Source organism: Echinops telfairi, unplaced genomic scaffold (genome assembly GCF_000313985.2).
Source record: "Echinops telfairi isolate 266 unplaced genomic scaffold, ASM31398v2 ScPeMD7_7469;HRSCAF=8507_1, whole genome shotgun sequence".
NCBI classification, from domain to species: Eukaryota; Metazoa; Chordata; class Mammalia; order Afrosoricida; family Tenrecidae; genus Echinops; species Echinops telfairi.
This window is the reverse complement of record NW_022111373.1, coordinates 115,600,622-115,616,942: the sequence shown is the minus strand read 5'-3', so window position 1 is coordinate 115,616,942 and position 16,321 is coordinate 115,600,622. Positions and strand designations below refer to the sequence as shown.

Genomic DNA, 16,321 nt, shown 5'->3' with positions numbered 1-16,321 from the left:
AACCTAGTCAGAGGAGCACTATGAGGGAGATCATTGGTGTCAGAATAGGGTTCTAATGGATAGGGGTGGAGGTATGTCTGACCGCTGCCCTGTGACAATTGGTGTGGAGTGCAATTGTCCTTCTCCTTTTTGTAGCCACAGGAGGTCAGAGGGTCTTCCGTGGCAGTTTCTTACTATGTTAATCATGTCATCCAGCCATCACCTGTACTCATTTCCAAATTTCCTCGTTACCTTTAGCAGAACTTAGTGTCCCCTAAGCAATGACTATCCTTCTCCTCACCACCCCTTAACTCACCCTCCCCCAGAAACCACTAATAACGTGACTCCCTTTTCCACCCCTCTCTCCATTATCCACCCCATCTCCCCATGAATCGTTTTTCTGGTATGAAGAAGCAGTGAAAAGGTGACGGATCCTTTCCTTTATTACCCCTCTTGCCTCTCTCCTCTTTTCTACTTTTAAAATTCAAAAGCCTAGCAGAAGTACTTGGTACCTTCCTTTCCTCCCTGATCCTTGAGTTCAGAAAGTCATGCCTTTGAGTGGGCTTGAGAAGGGCAAAAAGGGTGAGTAATGCCTACGGGTGACAGTGGGGAGGTGGGAGTGATTCATGTTGCCCAACTCTCACTGTTCTGGAGCTAGACCCGCAGGCCCGCTGACTCAGCCACCTCCTCTCCCCTCCTGGCCCCTGTGTTGGCCCCTCAGACCTTTACAGAAGACCCTCTGTGAACCCAGCCCCCAAATTCCTGCTTAATATGATGTGAGATTTTACTTAAAATATGATATTTGTCTTTGGAGTAAGGAGGAATTGTGAAATGAGGAATGTATGCAAAATTCTGCTTCCCATAAGAAGTGGAAAGCTGTCTCTTTTTAGTGGCTGGCGGGGAGCAAGAACATGAGGAACAGTGGTACTAAGTCAAAGATTCTCTTCTTGCCCCGCCACCAGGATCATTCTGCGTTGCTGAGAAATAAATCCCCTCCTTTCGGCTTCCCATCGTGGAAAAGCGTTTGGGTAGAACAGAGCAGGACTGGGGAGGTGGTGCAGGGCAGACTACGCTGAGAGTAAAGAAGAGTGTTTCTTGGGGAAGGAGAGAGGTAGCACTTAGAATGTAAAACACAGTAGGGAAGCATCCCAAGGACCTAGGCCAACCTCTCTTGGGTCCCCAGAGCTTGCAAAAGAGAGACATTTTCCCCTGTGGAGAAGGTAGCACAAACACAATACTTGAGTTGAAATATCCAACTTGCCTCCGGCATGGGCCGTGGTTGAGGCGATAGAACTAGCCGGGATCCCACCATAATCCAAAACACAGAAACTCACCGATTCGTTGATGTCTTATCCTTGAATCCCAAGGTCCCGTGCCTGCAGAGTATAAACCTGTTGCAGAAGCTGTTCATTCTTCCCAATACCCATTCTACTTTCTCTGCTTTGATATTAGAATCTCTTGTTTTATGTGGGCACATAGCCACCCCTCTAGAGACTGCATTTGCCCTTGCGGCTGAAGTGGTCATGGTGACTGCGTTCTGGCCCATAGACTCTGAAAAGACATGGCTTCTGCAACTTCCCGATCATGACCTTTAATGGGAACCTGATGACGCTCCCCTTTTTCCTTTACGAATTCCCAGGGGCTGGAACAGGATTGTGGCGCTGGCTGGCTCACCCCAAATACGCAGACAAGGACAATGCCCAAGGGAATGAAAGAGGAGCTAGATCTCCATTGACAAAACTCATGGGGTTGCCCCCCTCACCTGGGTCACCCACCGTGAGGGAGCAATCCATTTATCTTTGTTAGCTCCACTGTAATATTGGGTCTTCTTGCTTCAGCAGCACAGCTCAATTCACAGGAGAGTGCTTCCGAAAGTTTGTGGGGAAATTGAATTAAAAGATAATAGGATTTTCCCACAACATTTTTGAAGCCCCCTCAGACATACCTTAGAATAATGCTGCATGTTAAAGTGAGACATGAAGAAGTGAAAGCACAAGGGTTTGCACATTGGAAAGCAAAAGTATGTCATCTTTTTCTAAGAATGTTTCTGGAAGTGACTATTGTAATTTAAAATAATCAGCACCTGTGGTCTAGCTGGCTCTTTGCTTCTCTCTTAGGAAGCCCTGCCATTCTTCGTGGCAGTTCCAAGAATCACAAGAGTCCCTTTTTACTAAGACTCCGCATATTTACTTGGGAAATCGTGGGGCCCAGAGCTGTTCTTTGGGCACAGTTTGCCTAGAGGCTCAGAGTTCCAAGAAGTCAAGGGAAATGTCTGAGGTTGAATTAAGGGTTTTGCTAGTTCTCCCTGAGTTTAAGCAGAGTGCCTGGATGTAGCAATCTGTACGGCAGCCCCGCAAAGAATGATGCTCAGGAGGACAAGGGTTCACCACACGGCAGTGGAATTGGTAAAGGGTGGTATGAGAGTTAACAGTAAGGGGCATCCTGGGCGCCCCCGTTGCTTCATCCAGACTTTTAACAAAAACACAATGAGGTTCTTAGCAACAGTATTTAGACTGGCATGCACCACCTAGAGGCAGGGCGGGGGCAATGAGAAGTCCACACCAATAGGGACAAGCAGGAAGAAAATGCTCCACAGCTGATGGTGGTGATGATGGCACCACCACCCCCTCTTTAAGTGCTTGAACATTGGATTGGACAATGCGTTCGTGCTAGCTCAAAATGAATTATTGAAAACCAAAACCCGAAGGGGTACGAAAGCAGCATCTATATCCAACAGCCAAGGACAGCATGGATGAACCTCAAAAACGTCATGTTGAGGGAAGTAAGACAATTCTGCCATCCGACAAGCCCACGTACCTGAACTATCTAGACGAGGCAAGAGCATACAAACCCCAGGTTACCTGTGGTTACCCAGGGTAGGGGGCAGAGGTGGGGGGGAGTACAGGCATTGTCAAGGAGGCACACCTTCCATGAAGGATGATGGATTATTTTTGAAATGAGTGATGGAGCACAATTAATGCCATTAAATGGGAGAGATTCAAGATACATGCGTGGAGAACATTAAGATGGCTAATGTCTTGTTAGAGCTAAAGTTACCACAGTTATAAATGCCGTCACCATGGTGGGCACAGTGCCTGCTGTGAGGCGTCCAATAGGGTCAGGCCTGAGACAGGGACTGGGTGACTGAGCTGCCCTTCCCTGCGCAGCCGATACTCTCTTTTCCTACGCAAACAGCTTGTTTTTGTTTTGTTTTTAATAATTGCACATTGAGCCTACTCTAAAATCCCAATACCAGCTTTCTGGAAGAAATGGCTTTAGCAAAGAAGAAAGAAACAAAAGTGGCTCTCCACGATTCTATTTCCCTTGCATCCAAAGGCAGACACAGACGTCTTGTAAAGGCAAAGCAAGGTGGCATTGCCAACAGCACCCAGAAAGGACATAGGTGCCGCCCAAGCCTGGGGCTGAAGGCGGGAGGGGTGGGGGTTGTTAAGGAGGAAAGGGGAAAGGCTGTGTTCTTGGCAGTGAAACTTCAGATGCTGGGACTCCCCCAGACTCAGTCTGTTACTGAACACGCTGAGCGTGAGCACTGGAGGAGTCTCCGGATGGCTCTGCGCATCTACTCGCCACCTTTGGGTGTTGCTTTCCTTCGCTCTCCCATAGCTTTGGGAGTCTCTGGCCACCTCACCGATCTGACCTGGATCTTTTTCCTTTTTCTTTTTTCAGAAGAAAACAGGCCCCCAGGTTACTTTCCCCCCATTTTCGGGATAAAAAAATCTCTTAATTAAGGAAGGTCAGGAACAGTAAAAAGTAGGAAGGGGTATTCACAGAATAGTTGGGGGCATTTCAGGTCGTTTCCAAACATGGTATTTTTGTCCCCAAGTGGTACAAATGGTTAGCAACCTTATCGCTAACAAAAAGGTTGGAGGTTCAAGTCCATCTGTTGACACCTCCAACACTCTAAGATCTCAAATCTGGCTAAAGGTCAGCTATCTGGGTGATGTCTGACTCTACCATAAAAGGCACATGACCTATTATAGTGTGAGCATAAAGGAATCTTTCTCAGGTGATGTTTCTCTATGGCTGATAACTTGAAAGATTTACAAAAAGAATAAATGGTATTGGCCAAGGAGCCCTGGTGGGGCTGAATGAAGCTGAATGAAGCATCCAGCCGCTCAGTGACATGGCCAGCAGTGCAGACCCACCAGCAGCTCCCGGACGGAAAAGACCTGGTGACCTTCTTCCAGAAGGATTGCAGCCTGGAGACCCTCCGGGCAGCTCTGCTCTGTCGAAGAGGGCCTCTTGAACTTCAACCTTAACAGCACACACCACTTTCTGCTTGTGTATCGGAAGCAATATGATGGTTTTGCTTTTCAGTGATTTCCCACATTGGAGGGATTCAGAAATCCAATGGACTGGAGGGCACCAGAGAGAGAAGTCAAAGATGGAGGTGAAAGAAAGTGATTCGAGAAAAGGTAAAGATGGACCGTCTTTACCAAGTTGCTAAATCAGAGGACTCACTTCGCCCAGATTTTAGTGGTTGGATCTCCATTCATTTCTTAGGTGGAGACTCATCACTGTGAAAGAGTTTTTCCACGTGTAATTTGTCTCTCTCTGCCTTGCCTTCTCTCGCAGACAAGCATGACAAAGCAATATGGCAATGTCGCTTATGCGGGAGAAAGGTGGAGCAAGGAAGTTCTTCGATTTTAATATGTTTCCACAAGACTAACAAGTCTTGGGTGAAGAAGTAGACAGGGCCAGTGTTCTCCCCTTCTCTTTAGAAGGACTAAGGGGATGTCTCACGTCTTCAAGTGCCCCACACTTTATTCAGACTTCTCTCTGAGGTCCTTCAGCATCTCCTGGCCCCACCCAAAGAGCGTAAGTGCACTAGTGGAAATCCCCTGAGCAAACTAGCACATGCTGTACCAAAATATTGTGTCTTTGCTTTGTTCTCTTACATCTTCACAACTAAAGGAAGGAGATACAATCAGAATGATCGTCCACTTAGATGATAAACAACAGAATTTAAAGAGACACAGCCGAATTAAAGACCCTGGAGTGGCAATCTGTGCACTTGATGAGATCTGCATTGGAGGACTGATAGGATCTGTGAGTTCTTTTTGAACACTTAATTTAGTCCGTGGGATTTTAGAATTGCACCTTTTTGAAAGGATATTCGGCTCAGTGCACCAAACGTATCAATCAATTTTCCTCATGAATCAGGCGTATGATTTTCCAACCAAGCGTTCAAAATAAGATTAGAAACAAGCTCACACATTGTTAGCTAACATGCAAAATTGTCACTCTGCATTTAGTGTGGAAGGTGGTTTAAACTGCCAGGAAAAGGCTCCAGCAATAAGGACATAGACTATGTCTAGTTGACTTCTTGTTCTGAAATCGTCCTTCAACTTGTAGGCTGGATCTGGGTTCATAAGAGTGCGTGCATCTCTTTACTGCTCTCTGCATGTGTCTCAGAAATAAGGATCACCCAGGACCTGGTACAAATGCTTGTGCCTCCTCTGTCCTCATTTTATTAGGTGTCCCAATAACTACGAGGACAAGGCCAGCTACTTCAAGCAGCTGTCAAAGACTGGGTGTTTGCACTCACTGGGCGATGCTCTTTACCTCTGAGAATTGAGCCTTTTCATGGGCTCAAGGACCCATTCGATCCCAGGGCACGCCGAGTCAAATCGAAATACATAATGCGCTGTCCACGGATTTTCTCTGTCTGATCACCTTATAATCTCACTCTAGTGCTTTCATCCCAAGAGAGAACCACTGTGACTATCGAAGACACTGCTTCGTGGCTTGAATCCTGGTGTGATTAGTCATTTGAAGATCTGAGCAAGGAGAAGTCTGACAAAAGACATTGTCTATTAATGGCAAGATTGCTATTGACCATAGCTCTGAGTGCTGAGAATGGTCTAAAGAAAACAGACATTTACCCTCCAGAAGCCAGCCAGGCTGAACCAACCCCACTATGTTAACCAGGAGGTCATATTGAGAACAATTTCTACTGGCAGGCACATTAAGTCCAAATGATCCAGGCCATTTTGTCCATCTTCCGCTCTGTATACATAAGCATCGTGTGGGTATATATCCCTGTGTGTTCCTGAAGGATTGGTGAGCAATTGCTCAAGATCCGCATGTCCTGCCATGAATTCTGACTCATAGTGACCCTGGAAGAGGGTAGAACTTCCCCTGTGGGTTTCCAAAACTACAAATCTATATGGAAATAGAGAGCCTCATCTTTCTCCCATGAGTCAATGAGATTGTCACAAATTGAATCCTATTTTACACTGAGAAAGTCACTATTGAGTCTATTAAATTTTGAGTCAGCAGATTGTTTTCAACAAAGGGACAGGTAAGTAAAGATGTTAGACTTTGCAAGCTATATAGTCTCCATGTCAGCAAAAGAACAGGCATGGTGGTGTCCCAACCAAATTTCACTTACAAAAACAGTAGGAGGTTGTCCATCCCCCAGGGAGGAGGTCACATGTAGATCCTTGTAATCGGTTCCCCCTTTCCGGACAACAGAGAAGTGGGTAAAGGGAGACGTCGGACAGGGCAAGATATGACAAAATAATAATTTATAAATTATCAAGGGTTCATGAAGGAGCGGGGAGTGGGGAGGGAGGGGAAAAATGAAGAGCTGATGCCAGGGGCTTAGGTGGAGAGCAACTGTTTTGAGAATGATGAGGGCAAGGAATGTACAAATGTGCTTTACACAATTGATGTATGTATGGATTGTGATAAGAGTTGTATGAGTCCCTAATAAAATGATTTTTTTTTAAAGTAGGAGGTCAGCCAACTTCATCCGATCTCCCTTCGGACCCATTTTAAAGTTGTTTCAGTTTAAAAAAAAGTAAAGGGGAAATACACATGGATTAAGCCTCTGGTGACTCTCCTCTGACAAGGCATATGAACCGCAGAATGCTGTTGGAATGCATCCGAAAAGTGGATTATTGCAGATGCAGTTAGGTTAAAATTAGCAGCCCATCATTTGATCTTCCTTTTGACCCATTTTAACTTTGTCCTACATTGTACTATTTTCTGAGATCTTTATATTTGAGGCTTCTCGCTGCGTTACTTTGATATTATGGTTAGTTTGTTGTTGTTGTCTTTTTAAAATAGTTTTCCTTATAGGAAATCCAGGAGAAGTAAATCAATAGAGACAATCACGAGATTAATGGTGCTTTGCGGGTATGACAGGGGAAGTTGGGGAGTGGGGTAGGGTGGGTTGGGGTGGGGATGGGAAGCTAGCAATGTATAAGTACAAGCACGAAGGAAATGTTCCAGAATTGACTGTGGTGATGATTGCTCAATTCTGCTTAATATGATTATACTATTGAGTTGTGTGGTTTGTGAATTATTTGCCAATAAAACTTTTAATTTTTTGAATGCCTAGTTCAATGGGTGAGATATATGTATTAAGATCAACAGAGAAAGGGGGGCAGGGAATTGCTATTCCTATGAGCCTCTCAGCACTTGGCTACTAACCAAAAGGTTGGCAGTTTGAACCCCCCAGTCACTCTGATAGAGAAAGATGAGGCTTTCTATTCCCACGGAGTTACCCTCTCAGTAACCCACTGGGTGGTACCAGCTGCCCTGGGAGGTTGTCCACGGTGAGTCAGAGTCTATGTGATGGCGACGAGTTTGGTCTGAGGTCCCTCCGCAGGAGAAAGATGCAATCCTCTGCTTCCACAAAGATTACAGACCCCTCAGCCCGACCCCATCCCCAAGGCCTATTCGCTGGCCCTTCGATTCTGATTTGTAGGGTTCCTACCACAGTGGGTATGGCTTGATTTTCCTGTGGTTAGAGGTTAAGAGGAGCCATTTATAATAAACCTGCAGTGAATTGCTTCATAAAGTACAGAATCTCTCTTTAAACAAAACTCAAGCCCTAGGCCATCCACTGATGAGCTTTGCAAACTTCGTCTTTTTTTTAAGTGGGCCCTGTTTGCCTTCCAGCCAGTGATGGCTGGAGCCTCGATCTGAATCCATCATCTTATTCTGAAATAAGCCTAGCAGCTTGAGGACTGCGAGAAATACCTGAAAGGATAGTAACAGGAGTCCCGGGAGGCCCTCAGTGAGCACACTATGACGCGTTCGACTCTGACCTGAAAACTTGTCCGCTTGGTGGCTCCCGGAGGTGCCTCAGAGGAAAATCCGAGTGATCAACTTGCCAAAAGTCAAGCCCTGGCAAACGCCAAGGACCACAGTTCTACTCTGACACCCATGGGTCACCATGAGCCATCATTGACCCTGCAGCAACTGGTTGCTGGTTTGCTCGGAGTGGCACAAGTGGCTCGTGTTCTTGGATGCTGACCTAAACCGCATCAGTTCAAGTCCACTCAGAAAAGCTCGGCAATGTACTTCTAGAAGAAAAGTCTGCTGATCTGCTTCTGAAATACCCGTTATTAAAAACCGTGTGGAATGAAATGAATCCACTGTGACCAAGTTGGGGGGATTTTAGCAAAGGGTTTTTAATGTCTCCCTCTTTGTCCCTCTCAAACTCTGGAATACTTATTCTATCAAGCTATTATACCAGTTTAACACCTTCCTTGTGTTATGTTTAAAATATGTATAACTTTAAGAAAATCATGTTTTAAATGTGCATAGTTGCAGTGTGGAAAACTTAGTGTGGCACTTTACAGTATCAGTTTCGGGAGCTTTATTTGGTGCATTTAATGCAACTGCTTATTGCAGAATCGACTTTGTCTGTGTTACTGTAGACTGTTACCCTGCTGGCCCTATGAAATTCTGCCCTTGCTCTTCAGTGTCTACTACACCTCTGTTACTTCTGGCAAGATGTTCTGCCTTAGCACTAATCGCAATTCTTCTCCTTTTCCACCCTGTTCATTATGTTTTAATTTTGAGGACCTTCTGAGGGTAGACTATATTTATATTGCCTTTTAAAAATTTAGAATAGACAAACATTAAGGTGTTATTTTTTCCTATCATTCATCATCTTGTCCCAGTCCACTGATCATAAGTTTGGTTAGCTTTCATGAAAATTATCTTCCAGAATACATATTTTTGTCTTTCTAGGATAGGGGGTAACTTTGCTACAATCAGTATGTATGGTGCAGAGTAGCCTGTGAGTGAGACGTGCCAGCAGTGCGATCATTCAAATGAAAACAACAAAGGAAATATGCGCAAGTGTCTGGCTACTCAGATCACTGCAGCCTCTAGGACTCATTTCTTTTACTGATGTAAAAACTCAAGAAAACTTTGAGGGGAAAAAAAGGTGTGGCTGGAAAAACAACCACCACCACCACCTTATGGAGGAGCACCGTTCTCCTCCACCACCCAGGAGACCGCCATGAAGTAGGGTCTCCGCCACAGCACCTCCTTGATTCTCCTAATCACGTACAAAGTTCTCTATCCCTGATGTTTTCTACCTCTGCTGACAGCAGCCATCCACTTACTCAAGCTTCCTGTTTCTGACACTTGCCTTCTTTTCTACTGTGTGTATACTTCCCCCTGGCTGTGGTTAAATAAGTATAAAGCTGTAGATAGAACAACCTCTCTTGCGCTCGCGCTCTCTCTCTCATTCATTCACACACATGGGCTCCACAAGCCTGCACGCTCCTCTTTCTTTCTATCAAAATGACAATTCTAGGTACCGCGGTGGGGATGGCTTTCTATTTCCTTCATGCTGTATCTGGAGAAAGTGGCTATGCACAGAACGGTGAGTCATTTCTAACGTTTCTTTAGGATTTTGGATCTTCTTTGGTGTGCACATTAGATTGTTGAGGTGCTGAGCTTGGGTCGGAGAGTCTTCTGAGAACCTAGCATGCATTCAGAACTAGAGCACGTAGGTTCAAGCCACCAGGAGAGGGGACATGAGGGATACACTGAGGTGGTTTAGAGATGGTCTTAGGATTTTCAAGAAGGAAAGTTACTGACTCTCAAAAGGGATTTTAATGTGGATTGATGCCTCTGTTCTTACAAAAGGGACACCTATATCAATGCTATAACTGCACTTATTGCCAAATCTCTAGGGTCATCTCGTCGTATAAAAACATAAAGCTAGGTTTGTTGTGTTGAGCTTTTAGGAATTTCCATCATGTGTGAAAAAATAATGTCCAGAAACAAGAATTTTGACTACTATGGCCAATGTTTTATCCCTGGCACCTAATAGAGTGTCTAGACACAGTAAACATTCAGTATACACTTGAAAATGCCTTCAAAATCCTTCCATTTTTGATGGATTCATGGGGAGAGTTCAATAAGGATCTAAGTGAGCTGTTTTTCACCAAAGTATGCTTCATTGTCAACATATCAACCAGCTTGTCCTCCTTCAAGAAGAACCCTGGTGGCATGGAGGTTATGTATTGGGCTGTTACCCACAAGGTCAACAGTTCAAAACCACTAGCCACTCCTTGGGAGAAACACGGGTCTTTCTTCTCCTGTAAAGAATTATAATCTTAGGCAATTCTGCCCTGTCCTGTAGGGTCGCCGTGAGTCGGCATCGACTTGATGGCAGTAAATTTTGTTTTGGGTCTTCCTATAATGGTACTTGTATCTGGGGATATTAAAAATCTCTAGTACCTTAGAAGTAGACCATGTTGTCCAGCAATCAAAGCACTCATTGTCAACCAAACGTGACAATATGCTTCCATAAAGACTGACAGCCTAGGAAACTCCCCGGGGCAGTTCTACTTGGTCCGCTATGAACACTAAGAGTCAGAATTTACTTGAAGACAGTGGGTGTGGATTTTGGTTTAGAAGCAGACTGTTCTGATTAAGCAATGCATAATTACAATAAACCTGTAGGCCAAGGTGATGTCGCAGCAACAGAAACCAACTGGGGATTTGCTTGCTCCTTTAGATTAAGCTCTTGCACTTTCAGAGTTAAAAGTGCTGGTTCTAGGTGTTATCAAACACATCAGCCCAATGACTCCGTGTAGATATTTGAGGTCGTGTAATCACTACGGATGGAAATCCCTAGAATTTTCTCATTAAGGGAATTGTCAGCGGGTTGACATTTGCACAGCTTGAACATGTATGAATCACTTTGTGGGCTCTGATCATTATCCCATGGCCAATGTTTGCATGGGGACAGACAGACTCCTGGAAGATTGGACTAGACTAGCATATTCACATAAACCTTTCTTTAGAATAATATACCCTTGACCTCCCTGGTGGCCAGCCTGTTTTAAAAGAAAGGACAACTCGGAATGAAGACTGAGTCTCACTTCAACTGTTTAAAGAGCATCTGTAAAGCATTTGATGTGCAACCACCCAGCCACACGATGCTGTCCCTGTACCTCCCAGTTTGAGGTCTAAGGATTTCATGGACTTCTCACTACTGTTTGTCGAAAGATAAGTTCTCTGAAAACCAACAAGCTCACCAAGAGATGAAATGGGTATTTTAAAAACATCTAAAATATGTAAACAGTTCCATAAACGAATTGCAGTGAGAGGGAAGAAGACTTCGAAACCACACTTATTACACTGTCTTGGATATAAGGCATAGTCCTCAAAGCTTTATAGGTAATGAGGCTTAGATGGTGGATACTTAGAAAATAAAAGCTCCACATACTTGCAGACCCACAGTAATACAGCACTCTCCGCTGCCGTCAACTCTTTTCAGAAAAGCCCCAAGTTTCCTGAGCATTTTCAGAATCTGAAATCTTATTTTATCATTGCATTACTTATTTCGCTAAAATCATGGTGACGACCATAAACATCAAGTTGATTCTGACACCTAGGGACCCGACAGGGCAGAATTGAACTGCCCTTATGTGTTTCTGAAGCTATAAAATCATTACAGAAACAGAAAGGGTGAACACCATAGTTAACCCCTATGGAGTGTTGCTGGTGTGCTAGGTCCGGGGTTGGCAAACGACAGCTCTTGAGCAACACGCAGTGCTTTCATGTGGCTCTGAAGTACAATTGAAAACGAAAATAAAACTATCATAATGTCATTTATAAAATGTGTTAAGAATGTTATTCAAATAATGGTGATTTCATTGGTTGGCAAAAATATATTTATGGCCCTTGAGTAATTTTTAAATTTTTGTAAGGGACAGGATTGCTTTTTGGTCTCAAAATTTCCTAACGCCTGTGCGAGGTGAAGTCACTGTATGTGTTTTGTCAGTGAGTCCTCACAATCAAATGCATGTATGTATCCGAACCCTGAATACCCCACCCCACCACCCCACCCCTCTCTCTCTCTCTTTCTCATTACCATTAAGTCAATTCAGACTCAGAGCTATTCTATAGGACAGGGTAGAATTGCCCCTGTGGGTTTCCAAGACTGTAACTCTGTACAGGAGTAGAAAGCCAAGTCTTTCTCCCACAGAGTGACTGGTGGTTTTGAACTGTTGACCTTTTGGGCTGAGGGTCAGGGCTACCATGAAGCAGAACAAGAACTTAAAACCCATGTCTGTCTATCTCTGGTGCAACAAGCCCTTCGTTGGAATACATGACACATAGCTAAGAACTTTTCAGCTTAGTCCAAATATAACATTCTCTTGGTAAAATGTCACTCAATTTTGCAAGGCGCTGAGGGGATTTTTTGTGGTTCCAAAGCAACTCTGCATGGTGGCACCTGCTGAAGGACCAACAAGCTACTGCTTCTTGACATACAGTCACTTAAAGTGCAGGAAGCAGAATATGAACAGGGCATCCATCATTAGGAATCACCTACAAATGCATTTTGCTAGACTGGCCAGCAAAGGTCAGTGGAAGACGTTCATTATATTGCGTCCCATTTGCTTCTATGTTCCTAACAAGATTGGTGTTTGGGCATCCTGTGGACTTGGTACGTTCCGTTGTGGTTCGATTTTAGTATTTTCGGGATCCATCCAAAGCCTGAGGGGCACTTCATTCCTGGTATGAGTGGGCAGAAATCCCAGAAGCAGTGCCAGGCTCAGGCTCCACCACTCTGAGAATTGCTTTGGCTTCTCTGAATGTTCTCAGATCCTAATCAGTGTGTGTTTGCTGACGAACTTTTCCGACCTCTCCAAACAAAGGCTGTACCTATGAGATCTACAGGAAGGCCCACCTGGTGTGATGCAGTCTCCCAAGAGAAGTTGCCTTAAAAGAGCATTCTCCTATAGAGATGGACAATGCTATTGCTAGTGGGGAATGCCTAAATCAAGGGGAAAGAAATGACCCCACCAAAAAAAACCCCTAACTCATTGTCATCAAGTTAATACCATCCCTTAAAAATGTGAACTTCTTGGTGAGCAATATAGGGATAACGTATCTCTATTTGCACAAATAGATTAAATTCGAGTTTAGAGAAAGGACAGAGTGATGCTCGGTTCCTCATTCTAGATCAGGAATGCACTATCCCAATGGTAGGGATATTTGGAAAAATTGTTTCAAAAGCCATACTCACTGCCACTGAGTCAATTATGACTCACAGTGACCCCAAAGGACAGGGTAAAATTGCCCTTGTGGGTTTCCAAGACTGTCAGTCTTTACTGGAGTAGATAGCCGCTTTCCTCCTCAGAGAGACTAGTGGATTCAAACTGCTGACCTCTCAATTAGCAGCCCAGCTCTGAACCACTACATCACCAAGGAAATATTGTTTAGAGGTCATTTATTCATTGTGATGAGTTTTTATTTCTAATAGAAAAAAAAACCTGTAAAGTGTGAGTTTATTTTCAACCACATTCTTCTCCACGTCCTTTAACTTTCCTTCTTTCAATAAAGTAGAACTGCTATTTTTGCCTTTATGCCTAGCACTCATGGCTTCCATCTCAGTAGTGTTACTCCAGATATCCCAGGGATGCACTTAATTGCTTCATTAGTAACTGCAAGTTTGTTCCTCCCCAGGAGACTTGGAGGATGCTGAACCAGATGACTACTCATTCTCGTGCTATAGTCAGTTGGAAGTGAATGGGTCCCATTATCACTCGTTGACCTGTGCCTTTGATGACCCAGATGTCAACAGCACCAACCTGGAACTAACAATATGGTGAGGAAGGGCAGTTTCATGGGTACAAGCATGTGTGGCCTAATTTTCAAGTGGTTCAAAACTCTCACAAGTTTGCTAAAATCACCTAATACTCCTTGTCCCTCACCAAAAGACTCACACATGGACACGCATCATTCCTCTTCCAGGTGGTACTGCCACCATCAAACGATGGGATAGATCCTGGACCGTCCACATCTTCCCTGACTTCGTAATGGAATGAAAATACTCATTCTCGTAGAACATTCCTCCCCCCAGATTGACTGGCTGAACTAGAGACAACTGGTGTCTTCAAGTTCCCGGCCCAGCAGGCCAGTCTCTAATCCCACTGCCAATATTTGCTAGGTATTTTTTTTTTTTACCAAAAACAAGTTATGTAACTTATGTATACCTGTTTCCTCATCTGTAGAATGAGCTGTACCTAGGTCACAGATATTCTCTGATGACGGAACAATGTACTATATGGGAAGCATGCAGAGGAATCATCCCGTGTCAGGAGCAATGAAGAAGAAGCTTAAAGCCAGAGTTCTATGCATATCGGTCTAACATCCCTACCCAATGCAATCAGTCAAAATTTCAGAAAAACACCTTTTTAATATTATATGCCCTCTCTATGCACCCTCTTGACTTCAAAAGATTTTCTCAATCGATGTTTTCTGGAAAGCTAAAGGAAGAACTTCATGCTGGGTTTCATGAGACCCCAGAGAAAGGGCCAAGTAAACCAAAAGGGCTCTGGTTTGAAAGTTTGCTGCAGATCCCCGGGCTCTTTATCTTCCCCCTCCTCGTTGGTTGCCAAGGGTTACTATCTCTGGTGACTTGAAAAACGACTCTAATGGGAAACACTGACTCCAGACTATCACCAACATCAGATCAGATGACCCAATTCTTCATGAATTGCTAATGAGGAAAATGTGGCACTATTCATTGATCGTATAGAAGGGTTTGCAAGTTCTGGAGATCCCCAGCCAATTCCCCATAAGAAAAGAGTCCAGATCCCTCTGGATTCTATGCGGTTGTGGAGGTGCCATTGAGTTGGTTCGAACCATAGAGTGAACGCTGCCTAGTCCTTCCTGCACCATCTGCGCCATTGCTCAGGCAGAGTTGCAGCCACTACATCCATCCATCTTGTTAAAGGCTTCCTCTTTTCCACAGCCCCTCTGCTTGACTAATAGGATGTCTTTTTCCTGCATTCCATGCTTCGTCTTCATTGCCAGAAGCTTTCTCTATCTATTTGTGCAGTGCTTCCTCGTGGAATCGTGGAATAATTATAAATTTGACTTGAATTCCATTATGGGTTCTCCAGCGGCATTCTCTCAGTGCACTTTCATAACACAATTTCCAGAAATGAAGTGTCTCTCAGATTTCCAGAAATAAAAGTGGACCAAGAGAGCAATATGCAGAGTGGAGGCTGCAAGCTGCTGCCATTATGGCTAGACGGTGTCTGACCACAGGTGCAGTCTACCCCCGGGCCTTCCTTCCCAGTGTGTCTTTCCCCAGGGACCACCGCTGCCACAGACTGCACTCTGCCAGAGAGCCGGGGTCGGGACTGCCGAGATTTGTTCGTCTACTGACAGACGGGAGGTAACTGGCTTCCCAGGAGGTGTACTGGGCCAGGAATTAAGCCGGATTCTCTTGTATGGAAGGCGAGAGAAGTCTACTAAGGAATCACCACTCCCCTTAGGCTGCAATGAAACTATGCTAAAGTAGCCAAACAACTCAATCAAACCGTGTGGTCAAGTCAACACCAAGGTTTGACCCCGGGGTTCTCCACACGGCTGGATGATGGACCGCCGTGCTCACTGTGGTTTCTCTTGACCAGGCCAAGGCTGACCTCCAGGCCCACTTTCACTCACACAGTGTTTGACCACACGTACATAAACTTACCCACTTCCCTTAGCAAGGCTCTTGATTTTTCCTGTCATATTTTAAGTTGTCTGTAGTCTTGATTTGGGTTTTTCAATTAGAACCAGATACCAGGGTACTTCAAAAAAAAAAGAAAATGTCTCTGGAAAAATAGACTTAAAAAATAAGTTCACGTCTTTACTTTGTTCTGCCAGCCTGGACCCCATCAGGCATTTACATTTCAGACCCAGCTTGTAGCTATTTGTATAGATGTCATAGTGAGCTTTCAGACGGCGATCTATTTCCCTTATTTCCACATTCGTAAGGTTACCGCAGTCACTCCCATGTACCGCCTACAGATACCACTTCAAGCATGTAATAGTTTGTTTCCCTCATTACCACCACTGTCACAGTCTGATTTCTGCCAATAGACGTGCTTTGCTAGGCTCAACAAGCCAGGTTAGTCAAGGGCTCTTCATTTAGTCCTTCGGGTCAGGAAACCATACTAATCCTCAAAATCATCCCTTCTTCTTCTTCTTCTTCTTCTTCTTCTTCTTCTTCTTCTTCTTCTTCTTCTTCTTCTTCTTCTTCTTCTTCTTCTTCTTC

The 16,321-nt window shown here is 44.4% G+C and overlaps 1 protein-coding gene across 1 annotated transcript in view; it reads left to right on the top strand.

Annotated features, from left to right (window-relative positions):
- Window positions 1-9,549: 9,549 nt before the first annotated feature.
- The window catches only part of IL7R (interleukin 7 receptor), a 35,400-nt gene continuing 28,628 nt past the window's right edge, over window positions 9,550-16,321 (top strand). Inside the window, exons 1-2 of the mRNA XM_045285146.1 lie at window positions 9,550-9,631; window positions 13,735-13,876. Of these exons, the coding sequence (XP_045141081.1) occupies window positions 9,550-9,631; window positions 13,735-13,876 (224 nt within the window). The remainder of the gene's footprint in view (window positions 9,632-13,734; window positions 13,877-16,321) is intronic.